Genomic DNA, 17,426 nt, shown 5'->3' on the forward strand with positions numbered 1-17,426 from the left:
ATAGGGCGGCACCACATGGTACCGCAGTGCTTCGTTGATGCATGGCCAGGGAGCGAATTGAAAGCATTTGAGATGTCGAGTGAAACCGCGATGACGACCTTCCCCTGGCCACTGCTGCCTCCGCCTGCGACTTGACCCGCAGAATCGCGTGGACAGTTGAGCGTCCACCCTAAAAGCCAAACTGTTTGTCGGCCAAATTTGGACCGGACCCTCTCGAGGATGCTCGGACGAGGCGCGCGTGTATAATACGCTCAAAAGTTTGGCGACCTCGTCGAGCAGCACGATGGGCCGGTAGGCCGACGGCGACTCTGCGGGTTCTCTTCTTACAGGACGAGCTTCCCGACTTTCCAACGCGCCGGGAAGACGCCCTGCACCATACAGGCGGAGAATAGACTGCGGAGCCGCGGCCCCAAGTACTCGAGGGCTAACACCCAGGCTTTCCCGGGGATGCCGTCGAGACCCGGGCGGTGTTTTTGCCCCGCAGTCGAACACTGCCGCCCGCATTTCCGCGGGCGAAACCTCTGGAATATCCCTTGCCGAAAGCCTGACGACGATGACGCTAGCTTCCGGTGGCGCCATCGGTGGAGGAGTGGTCTCCTCGGTGGCCGGGAACAAGGCCGCGACAACGTTGGCCAACATATCTGGCCTGAGACTCTCAGACAGTGGGGGCGCCGCCGAAAGAAGCTTGTTCATAACTAGCTTGTATGGGCGCCCCCACGGGTCCGCGTCGAGAGTCTCCAAAAACTCCCTACGTGCCGCGACCTTGGCCCTGTGAATGGCCACCCGCAGCGCTCTTCGCCTCTTTATAGAGGCCGTAGAGCTGCCGCCCTGGTCTTCGTGGTCTCTTCGATTCGGCGGCGGCGATGCCTGGCGCATCGGCGGCGCGCAGCCACGCATGACGCGCGCAACTGCGCTAACTCCGCCGACCACCAGTACACCTCCCGCTGCGGAGGGACGACGGAGCGCCCGGGGCATGGCGGCGTCGCAGACATCCGACATTGCCACCCCGAACCACTCCGCCTCCTGCTCTACCCGAACCGGACCCTCCGGCTCGGGGAGCCACGAGACTGCCAGAGCGGCCAACTCTAGGCCTCCTTGTCGAGGCGCCTTAACGCCCACCGCGGGCCGTCCTGTCGAGGGGCACTCGGTCCACCAGTACTATTGGCCGGATACTGGGGGCGCGGAGACATCGAACCTTATATAACGGTGGTCCGACAGCGTCTCCACGCCCACGAGGACTCTCCAGCCCTGACACGACGTGCGACGGCGGGGCTCCCAAACGACAAATCCACAATAGACCCGCCGTTGTGCCGCACGCACGTGTCCACCGACCCCTTTTCAGGACGACCAGGCCGACGGAAATCGCCCATTCTCCAGGACCTCACCGCGAGCGTCGGTCGCCGGCGAACCCCAGACCGCGGACTTCGCGTTGAAGTCGCCGGCGACGATCGCCGGGTGAGGTTGGCCCTGCTCAACCAGGGCCCCCAGCCGAACGAGAAAAGATTCGAACTCGGCCAGAGGTCTGTTGGTGTATAAATAAACTCCTAAAATCCACAATTCCACCAACAGAGCCGCGACGCATCCCTGGCCCTTCTCGACTGTTGCGAAGCGCGGGGAGCAAGCTGCCCCCTGGGTGATGATGGCCACCGACCCGTCGATGTCCCCTACCCAATTATCTCGGGCGGGACAAAATACGGTTCGGCGACCACGGCCACTTGCACCGACCACTGCGCCAGGCTTTGGGACAACAGGTCCTGGGCGCGGGCGCAGTGGTTGATGTTCGCCTGGAGGAAAACTAGGTCCATTACTGATGGGCGATCTCCTCCACGTCCATCTCGGCCTCTACCACTGGTTGCGGTGGGCTCGTCGCCTGCGGCTGGGACAGAACCTCAGCCGCGGCGGCATTCCTTCCTTGGGGGCGGCGCCGGTTGCGTCGGGAGGGGGCAGAACAAGCCTTCCCCCCGAGCCGGTGCCTGCTGCCGGCGGCAGCGCAGACTGCGCAGTTCGCCGGGGCCTTGCACTCGCGGGCTTTGTGGCCCGCCTGACCGCAGCGATAGCACAACTCGCTGCGGTCCACTGCGCAATCGCAGCGCTCCCTAACGTGCCCGCTCTCCAGGCACCGGAAGCACCGCAGGGGCCGCGACTCGAGGACAGTCACTCGAGTCGCGGTCCAGCCGATCAAAATTCGGCCCGCCCCCTTCACCTTTTGGGCCGCCTTTATGGGCAGACGAACCCAAGCGGTCCCAACGCCGGAGCGATCAGGGCGAATTTGTCCAACCTTTATGGCCTCAATGGCACACTCACCGGCCTTGGAGAGGGCCGCTGCGACTGACTCGGGTGTAGCGGTGTAGTCGAGTTCTGTCAGTCGCAGTTCGACGGTTTTGGTGGGCCGGGATATCCTCACATCCTCCGACCCACCGAAGCACTCCCTCAGCCTCGCGGCGAGGGAGTCGGCCCTCTGAGTTGGCCCCGGGCACCTCATACATTGGGGCACCCGTGGCCGCAAACTTTGGCCTCATCCTGCCAATTTCCAGGCCGGTGAGGTCTACCTTATTTTGAGCGTCCATTAGGACGCTCTTATAGGTCAAGCCCTTCGCAACTGCTGCCGGCGTCAGCGAGATTACCACTGCCGCAGAACGAGGCGGCCGCAGTTTCGGCTCCTTCCGGCGCATCGGTTTCGGCGGCTGCGTGCTGTTTGTTGTCGCTGTTGCCGGTTTCCCCTTTTCTTTCTCCTGGCCACCTCGACCCACGGCGTATCTACGTTAGCCGGGGCTGGCGGCAGCACGCGGGGCTCTGGAGCTGGTTGGGCTGGAGGCGGTCCTTTCTTCTTGCCCTTTTGGGGCTTTTGCTTAGGCATCTCTCTCCTTCGGTCCTGGGTCTTCTTTTCCGTCGATGCCGACGTATTCGCCGGAGCCGTGGAGGGTCCTGCGACGGGCTGTGGTGGCGCGCTGGAGGGCCCAGCGACTGGGGCAGGGAGGATGGCGGGAGCGGGAGCGCGTTGAGCTGTTCCCTTCTCTTTCCTTTTCCCCTTGCTCTTGGCCGGTTTAGTGTTCGGCGCCCCTCCTACGTATCCGCTCGTCACGGGGAGTTCTGTGTCCCCAGAGGCGGTCCTTCTTCGTGGGCGAGGGTGGGCCTTTGGGCTGGCCCCATCAGGGCCGACTCGAGCCTGGCTTGGACCCTCGCTTCCACCATCGCCAGCATCTCCTCTGTCGACTGCTTGTTTGCGGACGCCTCCAGGTCTTCAAGGCGTCGTTTTAGGGTGGCATTCTCTTCCTTCATGGCCTTCATATTGTCTTCAAGACGGGCACTATGTTCTTGCCACTTCTTTACTTCCTCCTCCAGGCGCATGATGACAGCGGACTCAGGCTGTTCCACGTACTTCAGTATTTTGTCCGTGACCCAGTTTAGCGCTTTCTGGGAAGTGCCCTTGAGGTTCCCTGACTTCCTCACAATAGTGCGAACTACGCGGGTGCACTGTCGCAGGTCTTCCTTAAGCACTGGACGGTCCTCTTCGGTGTCTGACATTCTGGGAGGGATCGGCGACTTGACAAATTGCAGCCGGTCCTCCAGCTCCTTCTCTGCACTTTTCCGCGCCGCCTCACGTTGCAGCTTGTCGCGCTCCAACTGCGCTTTCTTGAGGCCGACGTACTTGCCCACTGAGGGCGGGCGTCCTCTTACTCTGCCGTCAATCGCCTGCGTCTTCGGCGCTGGTTCATCGGTGTCGCTGGTCAGACTGAGCTGCGAAAAGCTGCTTCTTGTGTGCGACTTCCTCCTCCAGAGCTTTTTGCTCCTCACAGTAGAGCCACTCTCGGTCGAGTCTGTGTCCAGGCTCAAAGGTCGCGCGAATTCGGCTGCCACCTCCATGGGCATCGCGCCCGTTGTCTCCTTCACTACGTCATCGTCGTTGGGCTTGCACCCTTCGACCACCGCCTCTCCGGACGAAACCGGAGAAGGCAACTTCGTCAGTAAAATTATTGGGGTTTTGTTTTTATTTAAAGTTTCCATAATTGTTCCCACGAGTGTGGGGGAAAGGGTGGTCCGCCCGGGCAGTGCCCCCTGTACCTGGGTAAGCCTAGCGTAACCCGCACAGAGTGTCGGCCGGTACTCTGGCGGGGGTCGCACTCGAGACCGAACTGCCCATCGGCCATGCATCCTCGCGGTGCGCCGCCGCTTGAGATTCGGGGTGATTTTTTATAGAGGTTTTCTTCCTCGCGGTCCGGGCGGTTAAGCCAAGACCCTCGGTCCGGCAGGAGCGCGAGACATATCCACAGACCTCCATACCGGGTTACGATCTATGACGGTGGCAATGAAAGGGAAAATTCCCCCCACTGCCTGCTCGGGGCGGGTGAGCGCACACCGAGCCCGCCGACACCCCGGGACGGAACCGGAGCTGCCCGAGATGGGCCCCACGACGTTGTCCTAGTCGACGGCGGAAAATATCGTCAGCGGGCCTACTCGCCAACGCCACAAGTGACGGAGAGACTAGTCGACGACGACACTGTCCGACGGCGTAACTAGACGGCGGCCACCGCAAGAGGCGACGACCGTCAACAACTCGTTGTCAGGATATTCGCCGGCGCGCAGATCAGCCTGATCGGTCTGATCGACGCGCCGTTGCCCAGGGTGCACCACGAGGAGGTTTCCTGACCTAGCACCCCAACCTAACCTAACCTAACCTTTTTTTTTTTTTTTTTTTTTTTTTGGTTTCGCGGAGAAAGTACCTTATTACTACCGCCCAGCCTTCGCGGGGGGCGACTGAGCGGTTATGTTGGGGTAGCCGTTGCCTTACGACCCGACAATTGAGCGGCCCGGAACCCACGGGCGGCGGTCGGGCCGAGTCCCTAACCCTAACAACTAGTCCCTACGCAACGACCTACCAACTAAAACTCCGCGTTGACCCTCTTCGGCGCATAGGGACGACTGCGTGCTACCTCGTGACACCAGGTCCGAGTTTCGTCCGCGGCCGCCCCTTGCGGCCCGTCTCCTAAATGGGGGCTCCTAAGCCCCCGCGCACCGAAGGACGCTCTCAGCGTCAGCGGCAGCGTGAGGTCAACACCACACTGCCGCCCATCCCGGGGTCAACCGAAAGTGTGCGATGAACGCACTACACGCACTGAAAAGTGCGCGCGCACTAGACGGACAGCCCCTGCTGCCCGCCGACGACCCCTTCGTGGCCCCTATTAGTCGCCTCTTACGACAGGCAGGGGTTTACCGTGGTGGTATTCTCCAAACGCCCCCATTCCACAGGGCGGGAGACGCCGGTCAGTCGTCCACCCGGCGCCTCCTACGTCTCCTCTGACGGCGGGAGGGATCGGCCCGTTCCCGATCCCTCTCGGCACTCTCCTTCTGCGAGAGAACCACCTCACAGAAGTGGGCCACCGCACGCCAGGCCTCCCGACTGTCGACCATGGACGCGACCACAGCCGGCAGCGAGAGGTCTCTCCGACGACTGACACGAGAGCGCTGCGCTCATCGTCCCAGGCTGGGCAAGACTCCAACGTATGTTGGGCCGTATCCCGCGGGCAGTTGTCACAATGGTGACACACGGCGCTTATCTCCGTCCTTGCCTGACACAGGTACTCCCCGAAGCACCCATGCCCGGTGAGCACCTGTGTCAATCTAAATGTTGCCGCGCCGTGGCGCCTGTCCAGCCACTGTGCAAAGACAGGACGCACTGCCGCGACGGCCCGAAGCCCCGCTGACGGGGCCTCCAGCCTGAGACGCCACTCCTCCCCGGCGGTTTCGTCGTAAGGAGGCCCCTTTGGCCTCCACTCCTTCAGGGCCGGACGCTGCCCGTTCCTGAACGCCTCCTCCCTCCAATGGAATGTATCGGAGAGAGCCTTGGCGTCCAGATCCCAGGGCAGGAATCCGGCCAAAAGACTAGCCGCCTCGAACGAGACCGTGCGATACGCCCGTATGGCCCGCTGCGCTACGACCCGCTGCGGGCCCCGCAGGAGAGCGGCAGAACGCTTCCTCTAGGGCGTCAGCCCAGACCGGGCTGCCGTATAGTGCTATGGACCGCACGACCCCGTGGTATAACCTTCGACAAGGGATATTTGGACCTTCCAGGTTGGGCAGCAGGCTTTGAAAGAGCGCCCGCCGCCCTGGTCAACTTTGTCCTTAAGTTTTTAAAATGGGCGCTGAACTCCCATCGGCTATCCAAAATCAAACCTAAATACTTCATGGTATTGCCGATGGGAATCCGCACCCTCCACTACGATGTGGGCACCGGCCGGTGGCCCCTCCGAGGCCCGTGAAAGCAGATGGCCTCGGTCTTCTCGAGGGCCACCTTTAAACCTAAACGCCGAATGCGGCTCACTACATGACCGGTGCCCACCGCCGCCAGGATCGCGGCGCCCTGGAGGTCTTAGACGTCGCCGTGACCAACGTGTCATCCGCATAACACGTCACGTCGACGCCCCAGAGATTGGCACCACGGAGCACCCAGTCGTACCCGATGTTCCACAAGAGGGGCCTAGAACCGACCCCTGTGGAACACCGCACGACATCGCTCTTCGGTGCCACCGTCGGCGCCCGGATACACCACGTACCTGTCAGAAAGGTACGCGTGCACCAGACGCCTTAGATAGGGCGGCACCACATGGTACCGCAGTGCTTCGTTGATGCATGGCCAGGGGAGCGAATTAAAAGCGTTGGAGATGTCCAACGACACTGCGATCACAAACTTCCCCTGGCCACTGCTGCCTCCGCCTGCGACTTGACCCGCAGAATCGCGTGGACAGTTGAGCGTCCACTCCTAAAGCCAAACTGTTTGTCGGCCAAATTTGGACCGACCCTCTCGAGATGCTCGACGAGGCGCGCGTGTATAATACGCTCAAAAAGTTTGGCGACCTCGTCGAGCAGCACGATGGGCCGGTAGGCCGACGGCGACTCTGCGGGTCTCCCTCTTTTCTTAAGCAGGACGAGCTTCCCGACTTTCCAACGCGCCGGGAAGACGCCCTGCACCATACAGGCGGAGAATAGACTGCGGAGCCGCGGCCCCAGGTACTCGAGGGCTAACACCCAGGCTTTCCCGGGGATGCCGTCGAGACCCGGGGCGGTGTTTTTGCCCCCGCAGTCGAACACTGCCGCCCGCATTTCCGCGGGCGAAACCTCTGGAATATCCCTTGCCGAAAGTTTCGACGACGATGACGCCGCTTCCGGTGGCGCCATCGGTGGAGGAGTGGTCTCCTCGGTGGCCGGGAACAAGGCCGCGACAACGTTGGCCAAGATCTGGCCTGAGACTCTCCGACAGTGGGGGCGCCGCCGAACGAAGCTTGTTCATAACTAGCTTGTATGGGCGCCCCCACGGGTCCGCGTCGAGAGTCTCCAAAAACTCCCTACGTGCCGCGACCTTGGCCCTATGAATGGCCACCCGCAGCGCTCTCTTCGCCTCCTTGTAGAGGCCGTAGAGCTGCCGCTCCTGGTCTTCGTGGTCTCTTCCTCGGATTCGGCGGCGGCGATGCCTGGCGCATCGACGGCGCGCAGCCACGCATGACGCGCGCAACTGCGCTAACTCCGCCGACCACCAGTACACCTCCCGCCGCGGAGGACGACGGAGCGCCCGGGGCATGGCGGCGTCGCAGACATCCGACATTGCCACCCCGAACCACTCCGCCTCCTGCTCTACCCGAACCGGACCCTCCGGCTCGGGGAGCCACGAGACTGCCAGAGCGGCCAACTCTAGGGCCTCCTTGTCGAGGCGTCTCAGAGCCCACCGCGGGCCGTCCTGTCGAGGGGCACTCGGTCCAACACTATTGGGCCGGATACTCGGGGGCGCGGAGACATCGAACCTTATATAACGGTGATCCGACAGCGTCTCCACGCCCACGAGGACTTTCCAGCCCTGGACACGACGTGCGACGGCGGGGCTTCCAAACGACAAATCCACAATAGACCCGCCGTTGTGCCGCACGCACGTGTCCACCGACCCCCTGTTCAGGACGACCAGGCCGACGGAAATCGCCCATTCTCCAGGACCTCACCGCGAGCGTCGGTCGCCGGCGAACCCCAAACCGCGGACTTCGCGTTGAAGTCGCCGGCGACGATCGCCGGGTGAGGTTGGCCCTGCTCAACCAGGGCTCCCAGCCGAACGAGAAAAGATTCGAACTCGGCCAGAGGTCTGTTGGGGAGAAATAAACTCCTACAATCCACAAGTCCCCAACAGAGCCGCGACGCATCCCTGGCCCTTCTCGACTTTTGCGAAGGGCGGGGAGCCAGCGGCACCCTGGTGATGATGGCCACCGACCCGTCGATGTCCCCTACCCAGTTATCGCGGGAGGGACAAAATACGGTTCGGCGACCACGGCCACTTGCACCGACCACTGCGCCAGGCTTTGGGACAACAGGTCCTGGGCGCGGGCGCAGTGGTTGATGTTCGCCTGGAGGAAAACTAGGTCCATTACTGATGGGCGATCTCCTCCACGTCCATCTCGGCCTCTACCACTGGTTGCGGTGGGCTCTGCCGCCTGCGGCTGGGACAGAACCTCAGCCGCGGCGGCATTCCTTCCTTGGGGCGGCGCCGGTTGCGTCGGGAGGGGCAGAACAAGCCTTCCCCGAGCCGGTGCCTGGCGGGCCTGCCGGCGGCAGCGCAGACTGCGCAGTTCGCCGGGGCCTTGCATTCTCGGGCTTTATGGCCCGCTTGACCGCAGCGATAGCACAATTCGCTGCGGTCCACCGCGCAGTCGCAGCGCTCCCTAACGTGCCCGCTCTCCAGGCACCGGAAGCACCGCAGGGGCCGCGACTCGAGGACAGTTACTCGAGCCGCGGTCCAACCGATCAGTATTCGGCCCGCCCCCTTCACCTTTTGGGCCGCCTTTATGGGCAAACGAACCCAGGCGGTCCCAACGCCGGAGCGATCAGGGCGAATTTGCCCCACCTTAATTAAATCCGCGGGACACTCACCGGTTCTGGAGAGGGCCGCTGCGACCGACTCCGGAGTGGCCGTGTAGTCCAACTCCGTCAGCCGCAGCTCTGCAGTTGGGGGCGCCCGTGGCCGTAAACTTCGGCTTTAGCCTCGAGATATCCAATCCGGTGAGGTCCACGCGATTCTGTGCGTCCGTGAGGACGCCCTTGTACGTCATCCCCTTTGCTACTGCTGCCGGCGTCAGCGAGATTACCACGGCCGCAGAACGTGGCGGTCGCAGTTTTGGTTCTTTTTGGCGCGTCGGTTTCGGCGGCTGCGCGCTGGATGTTGGCGCTGCTGTCGACTTCCCCTTCTTCTTCCTTCTGGCCACCTCGACCCATGGCGTCTCCATTGTGGCAGGAGCCGGCGGCAGCGGACGGGGCTCTGGAGCGGGTTGACTTGCCGGCTCTTTTCTTCCGCCCTTCTTCGGCTTGGAGCCTGGTGCCGGCTTCTTTGCAGGCGCGGCGCTCTTCTCTCGTCTTCTTGCGGTTGTTGGCGCCATCGCGGGTGTCGACGCCGCCGCTGTAGAAGGGCCCGCTACGGCTTGCGGCGGAGCGCTGGAAGGCCCAGCAATGGGAGCGGGGATAGTGGGGGCAGGAGCGGGAGCCTGAGTGGGCTGGGCCGTCTTTTTTCCCCTCCCTTTTCCTTTCTCCTTCCTCGGCTTGGCGTAGGTTCCACTAACATAACCATCGCTCACTGGGAGTTGGACATCCCCGGGAGTAGTCTTCTCGTGTGCCAGCGGCGGCCGTTGCGCTGGGCCCATGAGGATCGACTCCATTCGAGCTTGGACCCTCGCCTCGACCATCGCCAGCATCTCTTCTGTTGACGGCCCTTTGGCGGCCGCCTCCAGCTCTTCGAGGCGTCGTTTTAGAGCAGTGTTCTCCTCCTGAATCGTCTTCATATTTGCCTCGAGCCGGGCACAATTCTCCTGCCACTTTGCCTCGCTCGAGGCGAGCGATTGCAGCGGACTCAGGTTGGTCGACATACCTGGCAATTTTATTCGTTACCCAGTTTAATGCCTTCTGGGAAGTGCCTTTGAGGTTTCCAGATTTCCTCACTGTTGTGCGTACTACCTGGACACACTGTCTTAGGTCTTCCCTCAGCACGGGTCGGTCCTCATCTTCGGTTTCTGATGCCTTGGGAAGGATCGGCGACTTGACAAAATGGAGCCGGTCCTCCAGCTCCTTGTCGGCCTTCTTCGCCTCCTCGCGCTGGAGCTTATCCCGCTCGAGCTGAGCCTTCCTCAAGCCGACATATTTGCCGACTGAGGGCGGGCGTCCTCTTCCTCTGCTGTCGGTTGTTTGCGACTTTGGCGCTGGTTCGTCAGTGTCGCTGGTGAGTTGCGACAAACTGTGCCTTGAGCGCGAGTTCCTCTCCAGAGTTTTTTGCTGCGTACGGTGGAGCCGCTCCCACTTGAGTCCGAGTCTAAACTCAAAGGCCGTACAAACTCATCTGCCACCTCCATGGGCTTCACACCCGTTTTCTCCTTCTCTACATCTCCATCAGCGGGCTTTCGCCCCCCGAACTCCGCCTCCCCAACCCCGGATTCCAGAGCCGGAGAAGGCAACTTCTTCAAAAGAATTATTGGGTTTTATATTTTGTAAGGATTCCATGATTGTTCCCACGAGTATGGGGAAAGGGTGGTCCGCCCAGGCAGTGCCCCTGTACCTGGGTAAGCCTAGCGTAACCCGCGCAGAGTGTCGGCCGGTACTCTGGCGGGGTCGCACTCGAGACCGAACTACCCATCGGCCATGCATCCTCGCGGTGCGCCGCCGCTTGAGATTCGGGGTGATTTTTATAGAGGTTTTCTTCCTCGCGGCCCGGGCGGTTAAGCCAAGACCCTCGGTCCGGCAGGAGCGCGAGACATATCCACAGACCTCCATACCGGGTTACGATCTATGACGGTGGCAATGAGAGGGAAAATCCCCCACTGCCTGCTCGGGGCGGGGTGAGCGCACACCGAGCCCGCCGACACCCCGGGACGGAACCGGGAGCTGCCCGAAATGGGCCCCACGACGTTGGCCTAGTCGACGGCGGGAAATATCGTCAGCGGGCCTACTCGCCAACGCCACAAGTGACGGTGAAAACTAGTCGACGACGACACTACCCGACGGCGTAACTAGACGGCGGCCGCCGCAAGAGGCGACGACCGTCAACAACTCGTTGTCAGGATATTCGCCGGCGCGCAGATCAGCCTGATCGGTCTGATCGACGCGCCGTTGCCCAGGGTGCACCACGAGGAGGTTTCCTGACCTAGCACCCCAACCTAACCTAACCTAACCTAACCTAACCTAACCTAACCTAACCTAACCTAACCTAACCTAACCTAACCTAACCTAACCTAACCTTTTTTGGTTTCGCGGAGAAAGTACTCTTATTACTACCGCCCAGCCTTCGCGGGGGGCGACTGAGCGGTTATGCTGGGGTAACCGTGCCTTACGGCCCGGCGTTGAGCCGCCCGGATTTGATGGTGTCCTTCGGGCGACCGCCGGGCCGAGTCCCTAACACTATATACAACTTAAACCTATGCACGGCCTACCAGCTAAAACTCCGCGGTGGCCCTCTTCGGCGCATTAGGGACGGTTGCGGGCTTCCTCTGACGTTGAGATGTCTAGTCTGCGACCGCAACCGCCCCTGCGCGGTGCCGCCTTGCGGCCCGTCTCCTATGGGGGCTCAGAAGCCCCCGCGCACCGAAGGACGCCCTCGGCGTCTACGGCAGCGTGAGGCCAACAACACGCTGCCGTCCATCCCGGGGGTCAACCGAGAGTGTGCGATGAACGCACTACACGCACTGAAAAGTGCGCGCGCACTAGGACGGACAGCCCCCTGCTGCCCGCCGACGACCCCTTCGTGGCCCCTATTAGTCGCCTCTTACGACAGGCAGGGGATACCGTGGTGGAATTCTCCAAACGCCCCCATTCCACAGGGCGGGAGACGCCGGTCAGTCGTCCACCCGGCGTCTCCTACGTCTCCTCTGACGGCGGGAGGGATCCTCCCTCTCTCGATCCCTCTCGGCACTCTCCTTCTGCGAGAGGACCACCTCGCAGAAGTGGGCCACCGCACGCCAGGACTCCGGGCTGCCGACCATGGAAGCGACCACGGCCGGCAGCGAGAGATCTCCTCCGACGACTGACACGAGAGCGCTGCGCTCATCGTCCCAGGCTGGGCAAGACTCCAACGTATGTTGGGCCGTATCCCGCGGGCAGTTGTCACAATGGTGACACACGGCGCTAACCTCCGTGCCTACTATCTGACACAGGTACTCCCCGAAGCACCCATGCCCGGTGAGCACCTGCGTCAGGCGAAATGTCGCCGCGCCGTGGCGCCTGTCCAGCCACTGTGCAAAGACAGGACGCACTGCCGCTACGGCCCGAAGCCCCGCTGACGGGGCCTCCAGCCTGAGACGCCACTCCTCCACGGCGGCTCGCCGTAAGGAGGCCCTTTTGGCCTCCACCTCCTTCAGGAACCCGGACGCTGCCCGTTCCTGAACGCCTCCTCCCTCCAATGAAAGGTATCGGAGAGGGCTTTGGCGTCCAGATCCCAGGGCAGGAATCCGGCCAAAAGACAAGCCGCCTCGTACGAGACCGTGCGGTACGCCCGTATGGCCCGCTGCGCTACGACCCGCTGCGGGCCCCGCAGGAGGGCGACAGAACGCCCCCCCAGGGCGTCAGCCCAGACCGGGCTGCCGTACAACGCCATGGACCGCACGACCCCGTGGTACAACCTTCGGCAAGGGATACCAGGACCTTCCAGGTTGGGCAGCAGGCTAGAAAGAGCGCCCGCTGCCCTGGACAATTTCGTCCGCAACTTTTCGAAATGGGCGCGGAATTCCCACCGGCTGTCCAAAATCAGACCTAAATACTTCATGGTTTTGCCGATGGGAATCCGCACCCCTCAACCTCGATGTGGGCACCGGTCGGTGGCCCTCGCCGAGGCCCGTGAAAACAAATGGCCTCGGTCTTCTCAAGGGCCACCTTCAAACCTAAACGCCTGATTCGGCTCACTACGTGACCGGTGCCCACCGCCGCCAGGATCGCGGCGTCCTGGAAGGTCTTGGACGTGGCAGTGACCAACGTGTCATCCGCATAACACGTCACGTCGACGCCCCAGAGATTGGCACCACGGAGCACCCAGTCGTACCCGATGTTCCACAAGAGGGGGCTCGCACCGACCCCGGTGGACCACCGCACGACATCGCTCTTCGGTGCTTACCCGTCGGCGCCCGGATACACCACGTACCTGTCAGAAAGGTACGCGTGCACCAGACGCCTGAGATAGGGCGGCACCACGTGGTACCGCAGTGCTTCGTTAATACATGGCCAGGGGAGCGAATTGAACGCATTAGATATATCTAGACTCACAGCAATCACGATTTTACCCCTGGCCACTGCTTCCTCCGCCTGCGACTTGACCCGCAGAATCGCGTGGACAGTTGAGCGTCCACTCCTAAATCCAAACTGATTGTCGGCCAAGTTGGGACCGACCCTCTCGAGGTGCTCGACGAGGCGCGCGTGTAAAATGCGCTCAAAAGTTTGGCGACCTCGTCGAGCAGCACGATGGGCCGGTAGGCCGACGGCGACTCTGCGGGTCTTCCCTCTTTCTTCAGCAGGACGAGCTTCCCGGTCTTCCACCGCGCCGGGAAGACGCCCTGCACCATACAGGCGGAGAATAGGCTACGGAGCCGCGGCCCCAGGTACTCGAGGGCTAACACCCAGGCTTTCCCGGGGATGCCGTCGAGACCCGGGGCGGTGTTTTTGCCCCGCAGCCGAAACACTGCCGCCCGCATTTCCGCGGGCGAAACCTCTGGAATATCCCTTGCCGACAACGACGATGACGCCACTTCCGGTGGCGCCATCGGTGGAGGAGTGGTATCCTCGGTGGCCGGGAACAAGGCCGCGACAACGTTGGCCAGTAGTTCTGGCTGGAGACTCTGCGACAGCGGGGGCGCCGCTGGACGAAGCTTGTTCATTACTAGTTTGTAGGGGCGCCCCCACGGGTCCCCGTCGAGAGTCTCCATAAACTCCCTGCGTGCCGCGACCTTGGCCCTATGAATGGCCACCCGCAGCGCTCTCTTCGCCTCCTTGTAGAGGCCGTAGAGCTGCCGCTCCTGGTCTTCATGGTCTCGTCCTCTGCTTCGGCGGCGGCGATGTCTGGCGTATCGGCGGCGCGCAGCCACGCAAGACGCGCGCAACTGCCTTAACTCCGCCGACCACCAGTACACCTCCCGCCGCGGAGGACGACGGAGCGCCCGGGGCATGGCGGCGTCGCAAACGTCCGACATTGCCACCCCGAACCACTCCGCCTCCTGCTCGACCCTCACCGGACCTTCCGGCTCGGGGAGCCATGAGACTGCCAGAGCGGCCAGCTCTAGGGCCTCCTTGTCGAGGCGCCTTATTGCCCACCGCGGGCCGTCCTGACCAGGGGCACTCGGTCCACCACTGGGCTGGTTACGTTGACTCGTGGGCGCGGCGACATCGAACCTTATGTATCGATGATCCGATAGTGTCTCCGCGTCCACGAGGACCCTCCAGCCACGGACACGACGTGCGACGACGGGGCACCCAAACGACAAATCAACAATTGACCCGCCGTTGTGCCGCACGCACGTGTCCACCGACCCCTGTTCAGAACGGCCAGGCCGACGGAGATCGCCCATTCCTCCAGGACCTCACCGCGAGCGTCGGTCGCCGGCGAACCCCATACCGCGGATTTCGCGTTGAAGTCACCGGCGACGATCGTCGGGTGAGGTTGGCCCTGCTCAACCAGGGCCCCCCGGCGACCACTTGCACCGACCACTGCGCCAGGCTTTGGGACAACAGGTCCTGGGCGCGGGCGCAGTGGTTGATGTTCGCCTGGAGGAAACTTAGGTCCATTATTGATGGGCGATCTCCTCGACGTCCATCTCGGCCACTGACTGTTGCGGTGGGCTCGCCGCCTGCGGCTGGGACAGAACCTCAGCCGCGGCGGCGTTCCTTTCATTTTGGGGGCGGCGCCGGTTGCGTCGGGAGGGGCCGGAACAAGCCTTCCCCCCGAGCCGGTGCCTGGCGGGCCTGCCGGCGGCCGCGCAGACTGCGCAGTTCGCCGGGGCCTTACAATCTCGGGCCTTATGGCCCGCCTGACCGCAGCGGTAACAGAGATCGCTGCGGTCGACTGCACAGTTGCAGCGCTCGCGGACGTGCCCGCTCTCCAGGCACCGGAAGCACCGCATTGGCCGCGACTCTAGGACGGTGACCCGAGCCGCGGTCCAGCCTATTAGTATGCGGCCCGCCCCCTTCACCTTCTGAGCCGCTTTAATCGGCATGCGAATCCACGCCGAACCTACGCCCGAGCGGTCAGGGCGAATTTGCCCGACCTTTATTGCTTCTGGTGGACACTCACCGGCCTTGGCGAGGGCCGCTGCGACTGTCTCGGGTGTTGCAGTGTAGTCCAATTCGGACAGTCGCAGCTCGACGGTTTTGGTGGTCATCGACAACAAGTTAACCTTTAAAACGCACGTGACCGCGGCGTGTAAAAAAGCAGCGGACATTTATAAACAACTAGCGTGCGCAGCAAAGGCAACTTGGGGTCTTAACGGGGAAATCACGAGAATCATATACATCTCAGTCGTAGAAGCCATCATGACATATGCCTCCTGCGCGTGGGCACAGGCGGTAAATCTCCAAACAAACCTTAACCAATTAAACAGTCTCCAACGGGGCTTTGCACAAAAAATCTGCAAGGCCTACCGGACGGTCTCGCTGACTTCGGCGTTAATACTGTCGGGAATCCTACCTCTTGACCTGAGAATTCAGGAGGTAGCAAACCTGTATAAAGCCAAAAGGCATCTCCAAAGACTACATACCATCAGGTACGGAGCTCGAAACAAATGTGAGCCATCCCACCTTACCTCACCCCTTCCAGTAACGTGGAGGTTGACTACGAGCTCCTGGAGGAAACCAACATCGAATCCCTAACAACCACCAGACAACTGTGTCTCACATCTACACAGACGGCAGCAAAATAGAAGAAAAGTAGGAGCCGCTGCGACCTGGTGGAAGGAGGGAAGAGATGGAATCCTTTACCTACAGTCTACACCCTGCTTGCACTGTGTTCCAGTCTGAACTTTACGCCTTGTACAAGGCAACAGAATTGGTGAAATCCAGCAAGGATGATGTAGTATACATCCTGAGTGATTCAAGATCTTCACTCGACTTGCTGAGGAACCCCAAAATAAGCCATCCACTGGCACAAGGCGTAAAAGAACACATAAAAGCAATCAGGGCGGAGAACAGAGAAGTTCGGCTGTTATGGTTAAGGGCTCATGTGGGCACAGCCGGCAACGAGCGAGCTGACGAACTCGCTAAGTTGGCGGCGTGCCGACAAGGCACATGACTATGACAAAATCCCGCTATCCTTCGTCAAGAAATCCATCAGAAAGGAATCTATCTTGAAATGGCAGGATAGATACGATACTTCCAGCACTGGTGGAGTGACCAAGGTGTTCCTACCGAATGTGGCACAAGCATACCGCATCGTTAGGGGCACAAGACTCACTCACTACCAAGTGCAAGCCTTGACGGGGCACGGCGGGATAGCCGACTATTTATACAGGTACCACCTAATTGACAACCCCGGTTGTGAGTGTGACCCCGGGGTCACCGAGACCGTGGAGCATGTAACAACAGAATGCCCACGTTTCATGACACAAAAACACCAGTTGGAATCCAGAATTGGCGTCCACCTCGACATGGCCAGCATGAAGCACATCATGCTGGACCCGGAGAGAGGGGCCACTTCGGATTACTTCGACAAAATTTTCCGTAGAACAACTGCGAGGACAACAAAACTAACCAAATCCGGACAATCAACTAACACAATAACACCAATTAACAATCCTATAACCTTAACACAAACCCTCAATTCAAATACCCCAGAGCCAAAGCGCAGTCTGGATAGTAGGCAACTACTGAACCTGGCAGAAATCGGAACGCCAGGAATCAGATTGCGCAGTGTGGCTACTTTCATGGACAACCATAGCGAAAAACTCGGCATCAGCTTCTGCATAGTGGGAGCCCGCAAACACATCGCGATAGCGCCTGGCCTAGCTTGTCTGTTAAAGGGAAGCACATCCAGAACGAGCATGAAGCGCAAAGACTACCTAGCGCTACCGGAAATGGAATTATATCGTTGCAAATGTCGACTAGTGCGAGCACGTAACAAAACGATCGCACTACTCGAATGGAGCGACGAAGACCCATTCCGACAGGTATGTTCGGTGCTCTCTGAGATGGCAAGAGAGGGAGATCAGGCGCAAACAACACCCCGCAAAATAAGCGTGGACGCGATGGTGGTCGAGTACGAGAAAGGGAATGTCTCAGACCAACTGGGCTGCCTATATGCTTCAAAACATCATGAGGTGATAGTATACGAAAACAGAGGTGAAAACCTTAATTACCTCATTGCAGCCAAAAAATCTGAGGCATTGCCTACGTCGGAAACGACCGCCAAAAGCGGGTCGGAATCCCTACAGCAGAAAATTGCT

The 17,426-nt window shown here is 61.0% G+C and overlaps 1 protein-coding gene across 1 annotated transcript; it reads right to left on the reverse strand.

The window, feature by feature from the left end:
* Nucleotides 1-3,078: 3,078 nt before the first annotated feature.
* On the reverse strand, nucleotides 3,079-15,371 carry LOC115454432 (proteoglycan 4-like). The gene is made up of 5 exons (XM_037446085.1): nucleotides 15,183-15,371; nucleotides 10,319-10,475; nucleotides 9,939-10,220; nucleotides 8,958-9,892; nucleotides 3,079-3,957 (listed from the first exon to the last, which is right to left on the reverse strand). Exons 1-5 carry the CDS (start codon nucleotides 15,369-15,371, stop codon nucleotides 3,079-3,081), a joined length of 2,442 nt encoding a protein of 813 aa, XP_037301982.1.
* Between the last annotated feature and the right edge of the window lie 2,055 nt (nucleotides 15,372-17,426).

This window comes from Manduca sexta, unplaced genomic scaffold, assembly GCF_014839805.1.
Source record: "Manduca sexta isolate Smith_Timp_Sample1 unplaced genomic scaffold, JHU_Msex_v1.0 HiC_scaffold_2533, whole genome shotgun sequence".
Lineage (NCBI taxonomy): Eukaryota > Metazoa > Arthropoda > Insecta > Lepidoptera > Sphingidae > Manduca > Manduca sexta.

Bases quoted from the DNA above. Each gene is read 5' to 3' on its own strand.
- LOC115454432 (XM_037446085.1), bottom strand. From the start codon at position 15,371: ATGACCACCAAAACCGTCGAGCTGCGACTGTCCGAATTGGACTACACT. The intron at 10,221-10,318 runs GTGGGAGCGGCT...CTGACGAACCAG, and splicing joins GAGTTTAGACTCGGACTCAA to CGCCAAAGTCGCAAACAACC. The intron at 9,893-9,938 runs GCACTTCCCAGA...TAAAATTGCCAG, and splicing joins GAAATCTGGAAACCTCAAAG to GTATGTCGACCAACCTGAGT.